This window comes from Eriocheir sinensis, chromosome 17, assembly GCF_024679095.1.
Source record: "Eriocheir sinensis breed Jianghai 21 chromosome 17, ASM2467909v1, whole genome shotgun sequence".
Lineage (NCBI taxonomy): Eukaryota > Metazoa > Arthropoda > Malacostraca > Decapoda > Varunidae > Eriocheir > Eriocheir sinensis.
The window spans coordinates 4,838,561-4,856,520 of NC_066525.1; the positions used below are offsets into that span (position 1 = coordinate 4,838,561).

Consider the following 17,960-nt stretch of genomic DNA (forward strand, 5'->3'; position numbering starts at 1 on the left):
CATTCAGAGAGAGAGAGAGAGAGAGAGAGAGAGAGAGAGAGAGAGAGAGAGATGGGGGGTAATATTTATTGTACTTGGTGTAGGCCCAGTGCTGCACACACACGCTTATCAAGATAAGCCATGAGAGAGAGAGAGAGAGAGAGAGAGAGAGAGAGAGAGTGTGTGTGTGTGTGTGTGTGTGTGTGTGTGTGTGTGTGTGTATTGCTTTATTAAAACACTCTATAAACCATAATTCGTCTGGTCTACTATAGGTCATCCTTGGAGGAACCGAAAAACTCAACTGGACGGTGGCTGAGTGGGTAGCGTACGGGCATAGCATTTACGGCGCCATGGACAACGTCGGTTCGAATCCCCACGCTACCGCCTGGGGGGGGGGGGGGGGGATTGCTCCCTCTTGGGATTTTTCAGTCACCGCCGAGTTGCCTAAATCCCCGTTCACACTGTGCCGACTCTGGGCCATGACTACCCACGACTCTAGGGTACACGAGGTCTTGGGTGTTGATGTGAAAGGGTTGGGCATGTCTTGAAAGAGGTCTTGAGACTGTTGCCGAATGCTGCGCCGACGTCGTGACGCGAGTCTGGAGTCATGAGGGTTAGCACGACATGCTAGCAACTAGTTGGCCGAATGTCCCAGACAGTCGGCAAGACACCAAGACCCCAATAAAACCTCCCCCGCCTTCTTGGTGCGTGGGAACCAACTTGTCAAATAGAAAAGTCGCTGGGTTGTCGCGGCCCAGAGTCGGCACAGTGTGAACGGGGCTGAAGACTACCCACATGCTGTCCAGAAGACCACCCATCAACCCGGAGTCTAGAAGAAACCGTCCTTGTGAATCAAGAATGAGTTGCCTGCGCCATGACGGGCTTGGGCCGACCACCAGGCCCCTGATGAAAGCCTACCGGCGCTACAGGCCGAGATGTAAAAAATAAATATAAAAAATAAAAACTTCCATGAGTCTGGACGCCCCACGCTCTCAGAGAAAGAGAGGAACCGCAGAACTAAAACTTTAACCCTAACTCTTACATCATAAACCATAAATCTCCCACGTCTTGGCTTTTAACGATCCTCATAGTATTTGATCTTTCTCAGCTGCAGGCTCACATGTTGCATAGAGCTTGCCAGGCGAAGGTAATAATTGTGTGTGTGTGTGTGTGTGTGCGTGTGTGTGTGCCATTATCACCGGCAGCCTGTATCATTATTTCCACCACAGGATATACACTTCAGGACTCTCCTAAACGTTTCCTTTCGTTTCGGATTTGATCATTTTGATTCCAGTTTCGTTGTTACTAATTCCTTGACTTTTATTTATATATCTTTCTCTTGGGTGACTCTTCCATTTCAGCGTGACTGTTGAACATAACTTTAGAGAGTGGCTCAACAAAACTTCTTCCTTTCTTCTCAGGTGTGGGCGTGCGGCAGCAAGCTGGCGGTGGCGGCGGGAGGGGCGGCGAGGGCTGGCAGGGGCTGGGGCCTGGCGGCTTGGCGGCGGTGAGGCGCAAGGCACAAGGGTTTATCTTTCCTGGAATGAATAGAAGCAACGATGATGCATACACACACACACACACACACACACACACACACACACACACACACACACACACACACACACACACACACACACACACACACACACACACACACACACACACACGGCCGGTTTTCTATAAATAAACCTTTTTTTCTTACATCGTTCTTCAGCTTCAGGAACCGGTGGACGACAACAGCTACGACACAGAAGGAGGCAAGGAGGTTTATTAGTGACGCCAAGGGGAGCAGGAGCAGTATGGAGTATAATATAGTCACCTCGCACGTCCCCGACGTCCAGCTGCCCTCGGGGAATGTTGCCGCCTACGTCCTGGAGACCGCTAAAGAATGGTCCAACAGAACTGCGCTGGTGAGTTGAAGGTTTTGAAGCTTTCTTTTTAGTTATCTGTGGTTTCAGGCGTTTATGAGCTGGTTCCAAGAACTTCTCCTGCAGCAGAGAGTTTAGCTGGCAAGATGAGTTTTCTTACATTCCGCAGGAATGTTCGCTAACGGGCCGCAGCTACACGTACGGGCAGCTGGTGGACGCCGTGGCCAGGTGGGGCGGGCAGCTGCTGAGGCTGGGCCTGAGGCGGGGAGACACTCTGGCCGTGATGATGCTCAACTGCCCCGAGTACCCCGTGGTGGTGCTTGGGGCGCTCTCCATCGGGGTGTCTTGCACGGGCATTAGCCCGGTATTTACTGCAGGTAGGTCTCTGGGTTACAGACGACACATAGACAAGAGGGGGGGGAGGAGGGAGTTAAAAAGAACGTTTTGATGGCGACGCTACACAAACGGGCTAACAAAAACATGGAATAAAATCCGCAGGTGCAACCACTCGCGCTTTGCCCTAACGAATTTATGATTTCCCCCTCCACCCCCCTCGTAAAAGAAAACACCACGCCGAAGGAGTGACAAAATTAACCTGCAGAAGGAGGAGAGCGTCATATTTTCTTCCTCTGCGTGTGTAGACTTATCTACACGGAGGTTTGATAGATTGAAGGACGGGGAAACAGTAAAAGTAAAGTAAGTAAAAGGAACGGGAAAATAGTAAAAGTAAAGTAAGGAGTATGGTCAAAAACTTGCTCAGAAGATGACATACGTTTACCGAGGGACGGGTCTAGTAGTCTCCTTTAAAGGTTCGTGTTCTTAAACATTTCGGCGCCCAAGCACATATATGACCACGTTCTCGTAGGAGTTTTGAGCATCTCCATGGGTAGCTTTATTAACTTTTCTTGTAGTATGATCCTTCTTCTGTTCCATGAACCTAAAGAAAAACACTCATTAGAGCCCGACTAATCTTTTCGGCCTTTGGAAGTAGTTGATGTCAGGGGTGGAAGCGTCTCTATACCGACCTTAATATCCTCGTGTCATCAGTTTCCATAAATGCCTCGCAGAGGAGGTGAGTCGGCAGCTGCAGGACAGTGACGCCTCCCTGGTTGTGCATGACAACCACACAGGAAAAGTGGTGGATGCCGCGCTGGTCCTCCTGAAGAAGCCGCTGCGAAGGATCGTAAACACAAACTCCTCGCCGCCAGCAGGAGTAGTAAGCCTAAGGGACCTCCTGCAGGACTCAGCCGTGGCCTTCGCTGGCCCTGTGGAGGTGAGTGTCAATAAGTGAAGTAAATATCACCGTAACCTTAATCATCAGCAGTGTCAGTGTTGTGTGCCAGTGTCTCCACGACCGGGGAAATAAATATAAGGGAACCATACCTGAACACACGTAGACTCAAAAATAAATAAATCAAAAGCATGAATTTACCCTCTATAGCCCGACACAAGTAAGAAGTCCGTTTAGGCGGGGCCCGCACCTCTCCCCGCGCTGATGCATCACTTCCAATATATTTTGAGCAAGTATTTTTTAGAGGAAGAAAAGGATAAGAGATACTATATTTCCACCTTCAAGGGTAGGTTTAGCAGCGCTGTGGGGAGGAAATACCCCGTGCCCAATCAGACTTCATAGCTAAGTCTTACTATAGGCTCCCCAGATCCCACATCACCGATAAGCCTAAGATCTGGCCTGAGATAAGGATACTCAGGTGGATGATGCAAATCTGCGTGAGAGTTTTGTTGAGGTAGTCATTGTTTGGAGGAGATAACAGGTGGCGGGAACAGCTGGGCCTCTCCGACTTGGATATGGCGCGAACTTGGTTTTTCTTGATTGCAATATTACCCGACCCGACTATAGGCCTATGCTTCCCTCGCACAGGTGAGCGGGAAGGAGGTGGCGCTGCTCCCGTACTCCAGCGGCACCACGGGTAAGTCCAAGGGTGTGCAGGTGTCTCACGGAGCCATCACTAGCAACGTAGCCACGTACACCCACCCCAGCTTCTTCCCGCCGACCGCCAGGGCAGGTAACTCTCTTTCTACTGTTTGGTTTTGTATTTTTTTTTTCATACGTCTTACTTACTTTGACCATCGCAGCTCACTACAGGCCCAAAATCCACCCATCCTTAGCAGCAGGAATAACAAGTAGATAATAAAAGTAAATAAATGTATAAGGCGAATGTGACAATCAGAATCAAATATAGAGGAGAGTGAGGAAAAGTTAAAATAAGAAGAAAAAGAAAGATAAAAAAGGAATTGTTGATTGGAGGGCTTCTTCTGAGTGATTACGTGTATTAAAAAAGATCATTTATACAGAGTCGCAGCACGAGACTTTCCTGTGCTTCCAGCCGTTCCTCCACGTGACCGGCTTCTTTTTCATCATGTCCTCGGGGCTGCGGAAAGGCGTCAAGATTGTCACTGTGCCCAATTTCGAGCTCGAAGACCTCGTGCCCCTGATCATGAAGCACAAGGTAGGCGATGACTTAAGATAACAATAACATACAAAGTAGCAGCGTAACAAACCAGCTGCGGCTTCGTACAGTCCCCCCATTGCACTTTCTCCGCCTCCTACCGTCAGTTCCCTTCCTTTCCCCTTCACACGCTCCACACGCAGGATTTTATTATTCAACGAGGGAGGCAGCTCAAGGGCAAAAAACAAACTCAGCAACAAAAAGGCACGCTAAATGCTGCCCCAAATGAAAGAGAGGCCAAATGAGAGGCCAATTTCGGGTGAAGAGGTGCCTTGATACTCTCCTCCTGAAAGAGTTCAAGTCGAAGCAGGAGGAAGTACAGACGAAGTAAGGCTATTCTAAAGATTACCAGTGAAAGGGATAAAAATATGAAAATGCTGGTTAATTTGCATAAGACATTTCGATAGAATAGGTATCGATATATGGCATGACAGAGGTCATCATCACCCAGATAAACATGAGTACCTAAGCGTCTCCTTTCCCCCCTGCAGGTAAGCTTTCTGCACACTGTCCCTCCGGTTCTGAACTTCCTGATGCAGTCCCCGACCGTCACCCCCGAGTCCATGGCGTCTGTCTGGTACATACTGTGCGGGGGTGCTCCAGTGTCCCAGTCGGCGGCGAGGGCACTGAAGGAAAAGGTGGACAAGCCGATGATCTTCCAGGAAGGTGAGAGTGAGACGAAGGGAAGTGTTGCACTCATATTATGAAACACTTTGGGTTCTTTTTACGACTAGTTATTAAGGCCGCAGAGAAGATACGTCGTGTGGTTATGAATGATTTTCCAGTTCATAGCGGAGAAGCCTTGCTAAACATCATCAATGGAAACCCCGACAACTTCTGCGAGAGCCTTTTTAATTATATATACTGAGGCTCCGAGGGGTCTATTGATACGGCCCTTGGTGTTGGTGGATCATCACAAGGCATACAGACAACAATACCTCCGCTACCTCCTCCGGCTTGAAAATCTTTTACCACTCTTGTTCTCTTTCGTATACCGTCATTTCCCTTCCTCTCCCCCTCACAATCCCTCCACACCTTTCCATTCCACTCCACACGCAGAGTACGGCATACCAGAGGCCCTCATCGGATTTGAATCTTTTACCACTGTTGTTATCATTCGTATACCGTCTGATCCCTTCCTATGCTCTTCACAATCCCTTCACACCTTTTCCTTCCACTCCACATGCAGCATATGGCATGACAGAAGTCCTCATCACCCACGTCACCCCACTCAGCTCCACCAATCTATCCCTCAAGACCTTGCCCAACGTGAAGGTGAAGGTGGTCGACATGGACACTCAGGAAGCTCTGCCAGCCAACCAGGAGGGAGAGATTTGCATCCTGACGCCCTCGGTAACCCTCGCATTGCTCTTGCTGTTTCCGTATGTGCTTGTGTCTATATTGTCTTGAATGAGGGTCTCTTAGCCTCCTTGTGGGCTTGTTTATGCCTGTCTGTATGTATGATTTCTTTCAGTAAGCTTCTCTTTGTCTCCTTATATCATTATGTGTCTGTGGGTATCCGTGATTTGAGGAACGAGTTTGCTGTAGTATAGGAAGGAATATAATGCGTATACACTTACGGAAAGGAGTGTTGGGTATTTAAAGAGTTAGGCTTGTTAAAAAGGAGGAGAAGGAATAAGAAGAAAAGAAACAAGCGGGTACGTTAGCAATGAGTGGCAATGGCTGACTATCACAGCCATAACCACAACAGTACAGACAGCGATAGTAACGGTATTAACAGCGTCCTATTTTCCGTTTCCGCCAGAGGATGAACGGCTACATCAACAACGAGGCCGCCATACGTGACATCATAGACGAGGAGGGTTGGGTGCACTCCGGCGATATTGGACTGTATGACGAAGACGGGGGCTTCAGGATCGTGGACAGGGCCAAGGACCTCATCAAAGTGCAGGGGATGCAGGTAAGGGTGGCAGAATTACTACTGCTTGCTCCTCCTCCTCCTCCTCCTCCTAATCCTCCCCCTCTTTCTTCTCCTGTTCTTATCTTTCAGGTGGTGCCCGCGGAGTTGGAGGAGGAGCTCTTGCAACATCCCAAGGTCAGGGAAGTGGCCGTAGTGGGGATCCCGCACGACAGTCTGGGGGAGGCACCGCGCGCCTTCGTCGTCACTTCGAGTCCGGCCACAGAGAAGGAGATACAAGAGTGAGTGTTCCATTATTTTTTTAAGATCAATTGAGCCTGGGAGAAGACTCGAGTCGGGTCGGTCTCCTCGAACGGCTTAGAGATAAGAATATACTACACAGGGGCTAGCCTATATATATAGTCTCGCCTGTAAGTTGATTTCTTGTACTTTTTAAGACCAAGTTAAAGGAATCTACATTCACATGCTTACTACTTTTCCACATGATTGTTACTACCGCCACCACCCCTACCCCTATTAATGTCCCCGAAGGTTCCTGGCGACACGCTTGGCCCCCAACAAGCTGCTAGCGGGCGGCGTGGTGTTCATCTCGGAGCTGCCCAGAAACCCTACAGGCAAGATCCTGCGTTGCCAGCTGAGGCAGCTCGGCTGAGACATTTTGTCAAGAGGGTCGCCGCCAGTGAGGTGACTGCCGCAGCCTCAGAAATCGTTTCCGGTAGCATCTTCGCTGCTGCGGTAATCAGGGGCCTTCACGGCATTACTAATGGGATACAGTGACCAGCACGATGGAAGATGGAGTAGTACTTCAAAACAAGTTGTGCTTGTGTGCGTGATGCGAACATTACATAGTAACTATATGGGAAGTAGTGGATCGACCCGGTGAACAGCAACACTGGTGCTGCAGGGCTATCTACGCCTTGTGAGGATCCTGAGACAAGATGGTTATAAGTTTCTATTTTAAGGACGCCTCACCATCGTCCCTCCTTTATCGTATGTGAAAACCCTTTCCATTAATATTTGTGTGTTCCCCATCATTCCACTGTTCTGTATGGCATTGACCTCAACATTACTACTGACTTCTATTTGTTGTACTCCAAAATTTGTAGCATTAGAATCCCTGCGTGTGGCATTAACCTTCATATAACCCTTAGCATTAACTTGTATGCGTTGTACTCCACAGTGTGTACTATTGTCAGCACCTAACTAATGATCCCTATGTTGTATTTTCTCGTATCTCCTATTTTTCAAGTATGTGTTTTACCTTTCTAATTAGTGTCTTACCTGTGCTAGTGTTGTTTTTTTGTGTGTCGCCTGGTTATTGGCGATAATCGTTTGATATACCTGTGTTGTGTTCTACCTAGCATTGTTTATTTATTAGCTTATGGATTTAGTTAGTTATGAATTGTGTATTTGACTAACCAAAATATATATTTTTGAGTTTGGTGATTTATTATTTTTTTTTACCATTTCCTTGTACTCCGCCCTCCCACATACATATACGCATATATATATATATATATATATATATATATATATATATATATATATATAGAGAGAGAGAGAGAGAGAGAGAGTATATATATATATATATATATATATATATATATATATATATATATATATATATATATATATATATATATATATATATATATATACACACACACACACACACACACACACACACACACACACACACACACACACACACACATATTTTTATTACCTTCTCTTCCTTATACCCCGCCTCCCCCAACACACGTTTTTTTCTTTTACCTTCTCCAACCACAGACTCAAAGGGCCAACGGATCGGAGATGAGCACTGCAGCCACGCGCAGCCATAGCGTAGGCACCCACCTTTACCTTTACCTTACCTTCTCTTCCTTGAATTACTCCCGCCCCCACCACCCCTCCACTTACACACAAGATGCGCCAATGACTCATGCGACAAGCTATCACGCCAGTATGATAACAACAGCCTTCGCTACAAGACATGCACTCACACTTATAAATCAACGGCTTGCGCCTCTGTTTAACTTGGTCACACACGCACTTGCGTTGCCCTCGTACCCCACATGGCGATAGTAGCAAGATAATGAGCAACCAGGACGAGCGTGAGTGTATCCAGATAGTTTAAAAAGGCATGACTGTCTCGTGTGGGTGTACGTGTTTACGTGGTATATATAGAACGGACCTTGCTTGCATTATTAACTTGCTCATGAAGTGGTTAGCAACATATTCTTTGTATTGACAGCTTTTCCCATGTGGTGTCGCTGTTTGGGGTCTTCGAGTTCAATTTCTTACGTATAAGTGTTTGTATTGATTGCGTTTTCACATAATATGGTGTCGCTGTTTAGGATCTTGGCACTCATGTTCTTTCATATTCGTACATGTTCCTTGTACTGACAATGTTTTCTCATATAGTGTCGCTGTTTAGCGTCTTCGCTTTCATGGCTTGACCGTCTAACCCACTAAAGAACTGTACCCGAAGAGACTATATATAGTTTATTTGACCTCTTCTTGACTGCGCTCCACTGCTAGTCAACAAGCTATTGGGGCAAAGCAACAGCGCGCAGGCGTCACTTCAGGAGCAAAGCAACACACCACACACTTGAGACCAGTATCTTTTTATCATCATGCAAAGCTGAGCCCGGTGTGGCGTCGAGTTCTGTCCCCTTGATTTGGTCTGCCCGGGTGACAGTTGAGGCGGGCAGCGACACTAGGCTACTCGAGGCAACTTGGCTGCCTTGGAGAGGACTAGAGAAGGAGGAGTATATAGGGCGGTAAAGGGAGAACCCAGCAGTGCCTCTGTGTGTGCCTGGCGTGATGGTGAGTACCCAGCCTCTGCAAAGTTTTTAGAGATGAAGTTGGAGCATTTACCGGAGCAAGATGGATGGTGGACAACGTTAGAAAAGGAATTTTTCAAAGAGTAAATTGGCAGAGTACATGTAGTGACAATAGTGGTAGCGGTTATTGTTTTTTGCAGTTTTTTTCTTTGCGCCCTTGAGCTGTCTCCTTAGCTGTAAAAAAAAAAAAAAAAAATTGCTGATAGTCATGTCCTTGTCTACGACTACTATAAAAGAACATTCTACTTTCAATAATAACAATAATAATAATAATAATAATAATAATAATAATAATAATAATAATAATAATAATAATAATAATAATAATAATAATTAATCACTACTACTACTATTACTACTTACTAGTGGTGGGCGATACCACCAGTTTATTGTAATCGCCATTACTGTTTACTTTGGCGAAAAGTAATCGATTACCTTTACGATCACTGGATGCTGAGACTATGGGTTTGTTTTTCAATGCCCCTCCTTACTGTGCCAACCCAGTGCCCACTGCCATTACTGTGCCAACCCAGTGCCCACTGACATTACTGTGCCAACCCAGTGCCCACTGACATTACTGTGCCAACCCAGTGCCCACCACCATTACTGTGCCAACCCAGTGCCCACTGACATTACTGTGCCAACCCAGTGCCCACTGCCATTACTGTGCCAACCCAGTGCCCACTGCCATTACTGTGCCAGCCCAGTGCCCACTGACATTAATGTGCCAACCCAGTGCCCATTGCCATTACTGTACCAACCCAGTGCCCGTCACCATTACTGTGCCAACCCAGTGCCCGCTGCCATTACTGTGCCAACCCAGTGCCCACCACCATTACTGTGCCAACCCAGTGCCCACCACCATTACTGTGCCAACCCAGTGCCCACCACCATTACTGTGCCAACCCAGTGCCCACCACCATTACTGTGCCAACCCAGTGCCCACCACCATTACTGTGCCAACCCAGTGCCCACTGCCATTAATGTGGCAACCCAGTCCCCACCACCATTACTGTGCCAACCCAGTGCCCACTGCCATTAATGTGGCAACCCAGTGCCCACCACCATTACTGTGCCAACCCAGTCCCCACCACCATTACTGTGCCAACCCAGTGCCCACCACCATTACTGTGCCAACCCAGTGCCCACCACCATTACTGTGCCAACACAGTGCCCACCATCATTACTGTACCAACCCAGTGCCCACCACCATTACTGTACCAACCCAGTGCCCACCACCATTACTGTACCAACCCAGTGCCCACCACCATTACTGTACCAACCCAGTGCCCATCACCATTACTGTACCAACCCAGTGCCCACCACCATTACTGTACCAACCCAGTGCCCACCACCATTACTGTACCAACCCAGTGCCCACCACCATTACTGTACCAACCCAGTGCCCACCACCATTACTGTACCAACCCAGTGCCCACCACCATTACTGTACCAACCCAGTGCCCACCACCATTACTGTGCCAACCCAGTGCCCATCACCATTACTGTACCAACCCAGTCCCCACCACCATTACTGTACCAACCCAGTGCCCATCACCATTACTGTGCCAACCCAGTGCCCACTGCCATTACTGTGCCAACCCAGTGCCCACTGCCATTACTGTGCCAACCCAGTGCCCACCACCATTACTGTACCAACCCAGTGCCCATCACCATTACTGTACCAACCCAGTCCCCACCACCATTACTGTACCAACCCAGTGCCCATCACCATTACTGTGCCAACCCAGTGCCCACTGCCATTACTGTGCCAACCCAGTGCCCACCACCATTACTGTACCAACCCAGTGCCCACCACCATTACTGTACCAACCCAGTGCCCATCACCATTACTGTACCAACCCAGTGCCCACCACCATTACAGTACCAACCCAGTGCCCATCACCATTACTGTACCAACCCAGTGCCCACCACCATTACTGTACCAACCCGGTGCCCACCACCATTACTGTACCAACCCAGTGCCCATCACCATTACTGTACCAACCCAGTGCCCACCACCATTACTGTACCAACCCAGTGCCCACCACCATTACTGTACCAACCCAGTGCCCACTGCCATTACTGTACCAACCCAGTGCCCACCACCATTACTGTACCAACCCAGTGCCCACCACCATTACTGTACCAACCCAGTGCCCACCACCATTACTGTACCAACCCAGTGCCCACTGCCATTACTGTGCCAACCCAGAGCCCACCACCATTACTGTACCAACCCAGTGCCCACCACCATTACTGTACCAACCCAGTGCCCACCACCATTACTCTACCAACCCAGTGCCCACCACCATTACTGTACCAACCCAGTGCCCACTGCCATTACTGTACCAATCCAGTACCCACCACCATAACTGTGCCAACCCAGTGCCCATCACCATTACTGTACCAACCCAGTGCCCACCACCATTACTGTACCAACCCAGTGCCCACCACCATTACTGTACCAACCCAGTGCCCATCACCATTACTGTACCAACCCAGTGCCCACCACCATTACTGTTCCAACCCAGTGCCCACCACCATTACTGTACCAACCCAGTGCCCACCACCATTACTGTGCCAACCCAGTGCCCACCACCATTACTGTGCAAACCCAGTGCCCACCACCATTACTGTACCAACCCAGTGCCCACCACCATTACTGTGCAAACCCAGTGCCCACCACCATTACTGTGCCAACCCAGTGCCCACTGCGTGGCCGAATGTCCCAGACAGTCGGCAAGACACCAAGACCCCAATAAAACCTCCCCCGCTTTCTTGGTGCGTGGGAACCAACTTGTCAAATAGAAAAGTCGCTGGGTTGTCGCGGCCCAGAGTCGGCACGTTGTGAACGGGGCTTAAAACTACCCACATGCCGTCCAGAAGACCACCCATCAACCCGGAGTCTAGAAGAAACCGTCCTTGTGAATCAAGAATGAGTTGCCTGCGCCATGACGGGCTTGGGCCGACCACCAGGCCCCTGATGAAAGCCTACCGGCGCTACAGGCCGAGATGTAAAAAATAAAAATAAAAAATAAAAACTTCCATGAGTCTGGACGCCTCACGCTCTCAGAGAAAGAGAGGAACCGCAGAACTAAAACTTTAACCCTAACTCTTACATCATAAACCATAAATCTCCCACGTCTTGGCTTTTAACGATCCTCATAGTATTTGATCTTTCTCAGCTGCAGGCTCACATGTTGCATAGAGCTTGCCAGGCGAAGGTAATAATTGTGTGTGTGTGTGTGTCATTATCACCGGCAGCCTGTATCATTATTTCCACCACAGGATATACACTTCAGGACTCTCCTAAACGTTTCCTTTCGTTTCGGATTTGATCATTTTGATTCCAGTTTCGTTGTTACTAATTCCTTGACTTTTATTTATATATCTTTCTCTTGGGTGACTCTTCCATTTCAGCGTGACTGTTGAACATAACTTTAGAGAGTGGCTCAACAAAACTTCTTCCTTTCTTCTCAGGTGTGGGCGTGCGGCAGCAAGCTGGCGGTGGCGGCGGGAGGGGCGGCGAGGGCTGGCAGGGGCTGGGGCCTGGCGGCGTGGCGGCGGTGAGGCGCAAGGCACAAGGGTTTATCTTTCCTGGAATGAATAGAAGCAACGATGATGCATACACACACACACACACACACACACACACACACACACACACGGCCGGTTTTCTATAAATGAACCCTTTTTTTTTTTTTTTTTTTACATCGTTCTTCAGCACCACGCCAGGCTTCAGGGGGCGATGGACGACAACAGCTACAACACAGAAGGAAGCAAGGAGGTTTATTAGCGACGCCAAGGGGAGCAGGAGCAGTGCGGAGCATAATATAGTCTCCTCCCACGTCCCCGACGTCCCGCTGCCCTCTGGGAACGCTGCCGCCTACGTCCTGGAGACCGCTAAAGAATGGCCCAACAGAACTGCGCTGGTGAGTTGAAGGTTTTGAAGCTTTCCTTTTAGTTCTCTGTGGTTTCAGGTGTTTATGAGCTGGTTCCAAGAACTTTTCTTGCAGCAGAGAGTTTATCTGGCAAGTTGAGTTTTCTTACATTCTGCAGGAGTGTTCGCTGACGGGCCGCAGCTACACGTATGGGCAGCTGGTGGACGCCGTGGCCAGGTGGGGCGGGCAGCTGCTGAGGCTGGGCCTGAGGCGGGGAGACACTCTGGCCGTGATGATGCTCAACTGCCCCGAGTACCCCGTGGTGGTGCTTGGGGCGCTCTCCGTCGGGATGTCCTATACGGGCATTAATCCGGCATATACTGCAGGTATGTCGTCGGGTTACAGACGACAGATTGAGGCAATTAGTGGAAAAGTGTTACCAAGAACACGTTAGAGGCGACGCTACACAAACGGGCAAACAAAAACACAAAATAAAATGCAGGCACAATCACTCACACATTACCTTAACAATATAAGGAAACCCCTCTCCGTAAAAGAAAACACAAAGTCGAAGGCATGACAAAACTAGCCTGCAGAAGGCGCTGCAGGTGCACATATTGGAGGAGGTCGTCACTTTCTTCCTCTCCGTATTGTTGATGGAAACACGAATGAATGGTCCACGCGGAGGTTTGATAGATTGATGGTCGGGGAAACAGATGATAAAGAACTTGCTCAGGAGATGCCATATGTTTACCGACCGACGGGTCTAGTACGAGGTCTCCTTCAGAGAGTCGTGTTCTTAAACATTTCGGCGCCCAAGCACATATTTGACCAGGTTCTCGTAGGAGTTTTGGGCATTTCCAGGGGTAGTTTTATGACCCCTTTAGTATTATGGTCCTTCTTATGTACCATGAACCTAAAAAAACACTCATTAGAACCCGACTGATCTTTTCGGCCTTTGGAAGTAGTTGTTGTAAGGGGCGGAAGCGTCTGAGAATACCGAGAATATCCTCGTGTCATCAGTATCTATCAATGCCCCGCAGAGGAGGTGAGGCGGCAGCTGCAGGACAGTGGCGCTTCCCTGGTGGTGCATGACAACCACACAGGCAAGGTGGTGGAGGTCGCGCTGGCCCTCCTGAAGAAGCCGCTGCCAAGGATCCTAAACACAGACTCCTCACCGCCCGCCGGAGTGGTCAGCCTAAGGGGCCTCCTGCAGGACTCAGCCGTGGCCTTCGTTGATCCCGTAGAAGTGAGTGTCAATAAGCAAAGTAAATAATCGTAATCATCAGCAGTGTCAAAATTATGTGTGGGAATCTTCAGGAGTGGGGAAATCAATATTAAAAGTAGCCATACCTGAACACACGTAGACTCAATCTTTAACAAATCAAAAACATGAATTTACCTTTTAGGCTCCGCAGATCCCACATCACGGCTAAGCCTAAGATGTGGTCTGAAATCAGAATATCTATAGTGAAATCAGATTGGCGAGATCGTTTCAGCGTTGACTCCCGCTGGTCCTTTCCTCCCCGCCGCTCTGCCACACAGCCAAAACACCTATCTTTACCTCTCATGTGTCACCTATAGGTATTATATGAGAGGAAGAAGTTGGAACTGTGTGGCAGAGCGGTGGGAAGGGAAGGACCCGCGGGAGCCAATGCAAAAACGATCTCTCCAATCTGGTTTTACCATAGTTGCATGTTGCAGATCTGTGGGAGTGTTTTGTTGAGGTAATCCTTGTTTGGAGAGAATAACAGGTGGCGTGAACAGCTGTGCGACTCCGAGTTGGATGAGGCACGAGCTTGGTGTTTCTTGATTTCACCATAGTCTTACTCAACTACGAAGTCAGTTTGGGGAGGTCCGCTCGGGGAGTTCCTTGGCCATAGCGCTGCTAAATCCTTTTTCAAATAGTACGTAGATGACACATGAGGAAGAAGTGATGTATTGGGGGTGATGCGTCAAAGCTTTGAAGAGGTTCGGACTCCACCCAACTTGGGTCCTTCACTGAACACTACCTACCATCTGGTGGCCCTGGTGGAACTACTAAAATTAATATGCATGCGGCGTACGCTCAAATAATTTTTCTTACTAGTTTTTTGCTACTATTTAGAAATCACCTATTTTTCTCATAGCTACGGTGTAGAGATACTTGACTTATACTAGTAGTATTTAAGAAACGGGGAAATGCAAGAAATAGGAAATTTAAATATATTTTTCCTACATAAACAATCGTCACATGCTTTATGTTGTTCCTTTAAAGTTCCATATAGTGAATGTAATATTATAAGATGCTAAAGATGTCTGTATTATGATTTAAATTAGAAATATGAAATAAGTATAATACTTGCTGCCGGCAGCGTACGATATGTTTAGCAGCAGAGTAAACAACCTCCCGCGCTCTGATTGGAGGGACAAAGGAATGCGTCGTGTTGAGGTAGCGGCGTGCCAGCCGGAGGAATGTTGAGTGGGAAAATTTTCAGCACTACTTTCTACTACTATACTATATATTTGTAAAAGCATGACACCATGCCAGACTTGTTTGACTTCTCTTTTCTTGCATGACGGAAATATTTACCCAAGAGGCCGCACTGATGCATCCCTATTAACCACGGGATGGAGTGTTGTAGGATATATCGATGAATGCTCTTATTTTGCCAACAATAATCATTATAACGACATGAATAATGTACAGCACTCAGATTTTTGGTGTAAACATGATATTGACCATTACAACTCTGCTATTTTGCTAATTTGGTACAGAAAAAAGTCAATTATGCCTCGCTGGACCCCAGCACGCCGCAGCGCTTGGCTCTGGCATAGAGGCTCCAGCAGGGCCACCAGATGGCAGGTCAGTTCAGTGAAGAACTTCATATTTGGGTCTATCGGCCTATGCTTCCCTCGCACAGGTGAGCGGGAAGGAGGTGGCGCTGCTCCCGTACTCCAGCGGCACCATGGGTAAGCCCAAGGGTGTGGAGGTGTCCCACGGCGCCGTCAGTAGCAACGTCGCTATGTACACCCACCCCAGCTTCTTCCCGCCGACAGCCAGGCCAGGTAACTCTCACTCTACTGATTGTTTATTTGTTTAGGTCTTATTTCCTTTGACCATCGCAACTCACTATATGCCCAATATCCACATATCCTAAGCAGGAATAATTAGTTGATAAAAAAGTTAGTAAATGAATAAGACGAATCAGACAATAAGAATCATGAAAAAGAGATAATAAGGAAGAGGGAACAGTAAAAAAAAAAAAAAAAAAAGGGAATTGCTGCTCGTAACGCTTCTCCTGACATATGTATTATAAAGGATCATTTATACAGAGTCCCAGCATGAGACGTTCCTGTGCTTCCTGCCGTTCTACCACGTGTACGGCCTTTTGCCCATCATGTCCTCGGGCCTGCGGAAAGGCGTCAAGATTGTTACTGTGCCCAAGTTCGAACCCGATGCCTTCGTGCCCCTGATCATGAAGCACAAGGTAGGCCAAGATTCAAGATACCAATACCAGATAGACAGAAGCAGAGTATCAGACCTGTTGCGGCTTCTTACAGTTCCCAATTACACTTTCTTCGCCTCCTACCGTCTATTCGTTTCCTTTCTCCCTCACAATCCCTTCACACCTTTCCACTCGACATCCAGGATTTCTTTTTTACAGCAAGGGAGGCAGCTCAAAGGCAAAACAACAACATCAGCGACAAAAAAGTCCCCTAAACCCTGCTCCGGCAAAAGAAAAAAAGAACGAGAGGCCAAAAGAGAGGTCAATTCCGGGTGGAGAAGTGCTCTAGATCGAGTTTAGCAGCGGAAGGGATAAAAGAATGAAGATGCTGGTTAACTCTTGCATAAGGGATTTGGATATATGGCATGACAGAGGTCATCATCACCCAGATAAACATGAGTACCTGAGCGTCTCCTTTCCCCCCTGCAGGTAAGCTTTCTGCACACTGTCCCTCCGGTTCTGAACTTCCTGATGCAGTCTCCGGCTGTCACTCCCGAGTCCATGGCGTCTGTCTGGTACGCACTGTGCGGGGCTGCTCCAGTGTCCCAGACGGCGGCGCAGGCACTGAAGGAAAAGATGGACAAGCCGATGATCTTCCAGGAAGGTGAGAGTGAGACGAAGGGAAGTGTTGGTGCTGGTGGATCATCACAAGGCATACAGACAACAATACCTCCGCTACCTCCTCCTCTGGCTTGAATCTTTTACCACTATTGTTCTCATTCGTATACCGTCAATTCCCTTCCTTTACCCCTCACAACCCCTTCACACCTCTCCACCCCACACGCAGGATATGGGATGACAGAGGCTCTCATCACCCACATCACCCCACTCAGCTCCACCAATCTATCCCTCAAGACCTTGCCCAACGTGAAGATGAAGGTGGTCGACATGGACACTCAGGAAGCTCTGCCAGCCAACCAGGAGGGAGAGATTTGCTTTCTGACGCCCTCGGTAACCCTCGTCCTGCTCTTGCTGTGTTCGTATGTGCTTGTGTGAATGTCTTGAATGAGGGTCTCCTTGTAGGCTTGTTTATGCCTGTGTGTATGGTATCTTACGGTAAACTTCTCTTTGCCTCCTTGTATAGCTATGTATCTGTGGGTATCCGTGCTTTGAGGAACGATCGAGTCTGCTCTATTGGAGGAAGAACTGGAATGTGTTTATACTTACGGAAAGAAGTGTTGGGTAATTGAAGGAAGTTAAACTTGTTGAAAAAGGAGGAGGAAGAAGAAGATAAGAAACAAGCGGCAACATTAGCAATGAGTGGCAGTGGCTAACTATCACAGCCATAAGCACAAGAGTAACGTTATTAACAGCGTGTTATGTGTCACTGCTATTTCCGTTTCCGTCAGAGGATGAACGGTTATATCAACAACGAGGCCGCCACACGTGACACCATAGACGAGGAGGGTTGGGTGCACTCCGGCGATATTGGACTGTATGACGAAGACGGGGGCTTCAGGATCGTGGACAGGGCCAAGGACCTCATCAAGGTGAAGGGGCTGCAGGTAAGGTTGGGAGAATTACTACCATGCACTTACTCCTCCT

At 48.3% G+C, this 17,960-nt stretch overlaps 1 protein-coding gene across 13 annotated transcripts in view; it reads left to right on the forward strand.

Moving 5' to 3' along the window:
• The window catches only part of LOC126999811 (uncharacterized), a 30,664-nt gene that overhangs the window by 11,796 nt on the left and 908 nt on the right, over positions 1–17,960 (forward strand). For 3 of the 13 annotated variants that reach the window (XM_050862815.1, XM_050862811.1, XM_050862816.1), the window contains exons 2-10: positions 1,401–1,486; positions 12,771–12,978; positions 13,106–13,313; positions 13,971–14,176; positions 15,831–15,975; positions 16,243–16,397; positions 16,845–17,019; positions 17,203–17,366; positions 17,765–17,920. In XM_050862815.1, the coding sequence (XP_050718772.1) occupies positions 1,401–1,486; positions 12,771–12,978; positions 13,106–13,313; positions 13,971–14,176; positions 15,831–15,975; positions 16,243–16,397; positions 16,845–17,019; positions 17,203–17,366; positions 17,765–17,920 (1,503 nt within the window). Of the gene's footprint in view, positions 1–1,400; positions 1,487–1,683; positions 1,893–2,019; positions 2,079–4,956; positions 4,985–5,507; positions 5,672–6,083; positions 6,240–6,329; positions 6,479–6,728; positions 7,644–8,875; positions 9,027–12,526; positions 12,613–12,770; positions 12,979–13,105; positions 13,314–13,970; positions 14,177–15,830; positions 15,976–16,242; positions 16,398–16,844; positions 17,020–17,202; positions 17,367–17,764; positions 17,921–17,960 lie in introns of those variants that run through there. The other 10 variants (XM_050862812.1, XM_050862810.1, XM_050862814.1 and 7 more) reach the window with 7 other exon arrangements.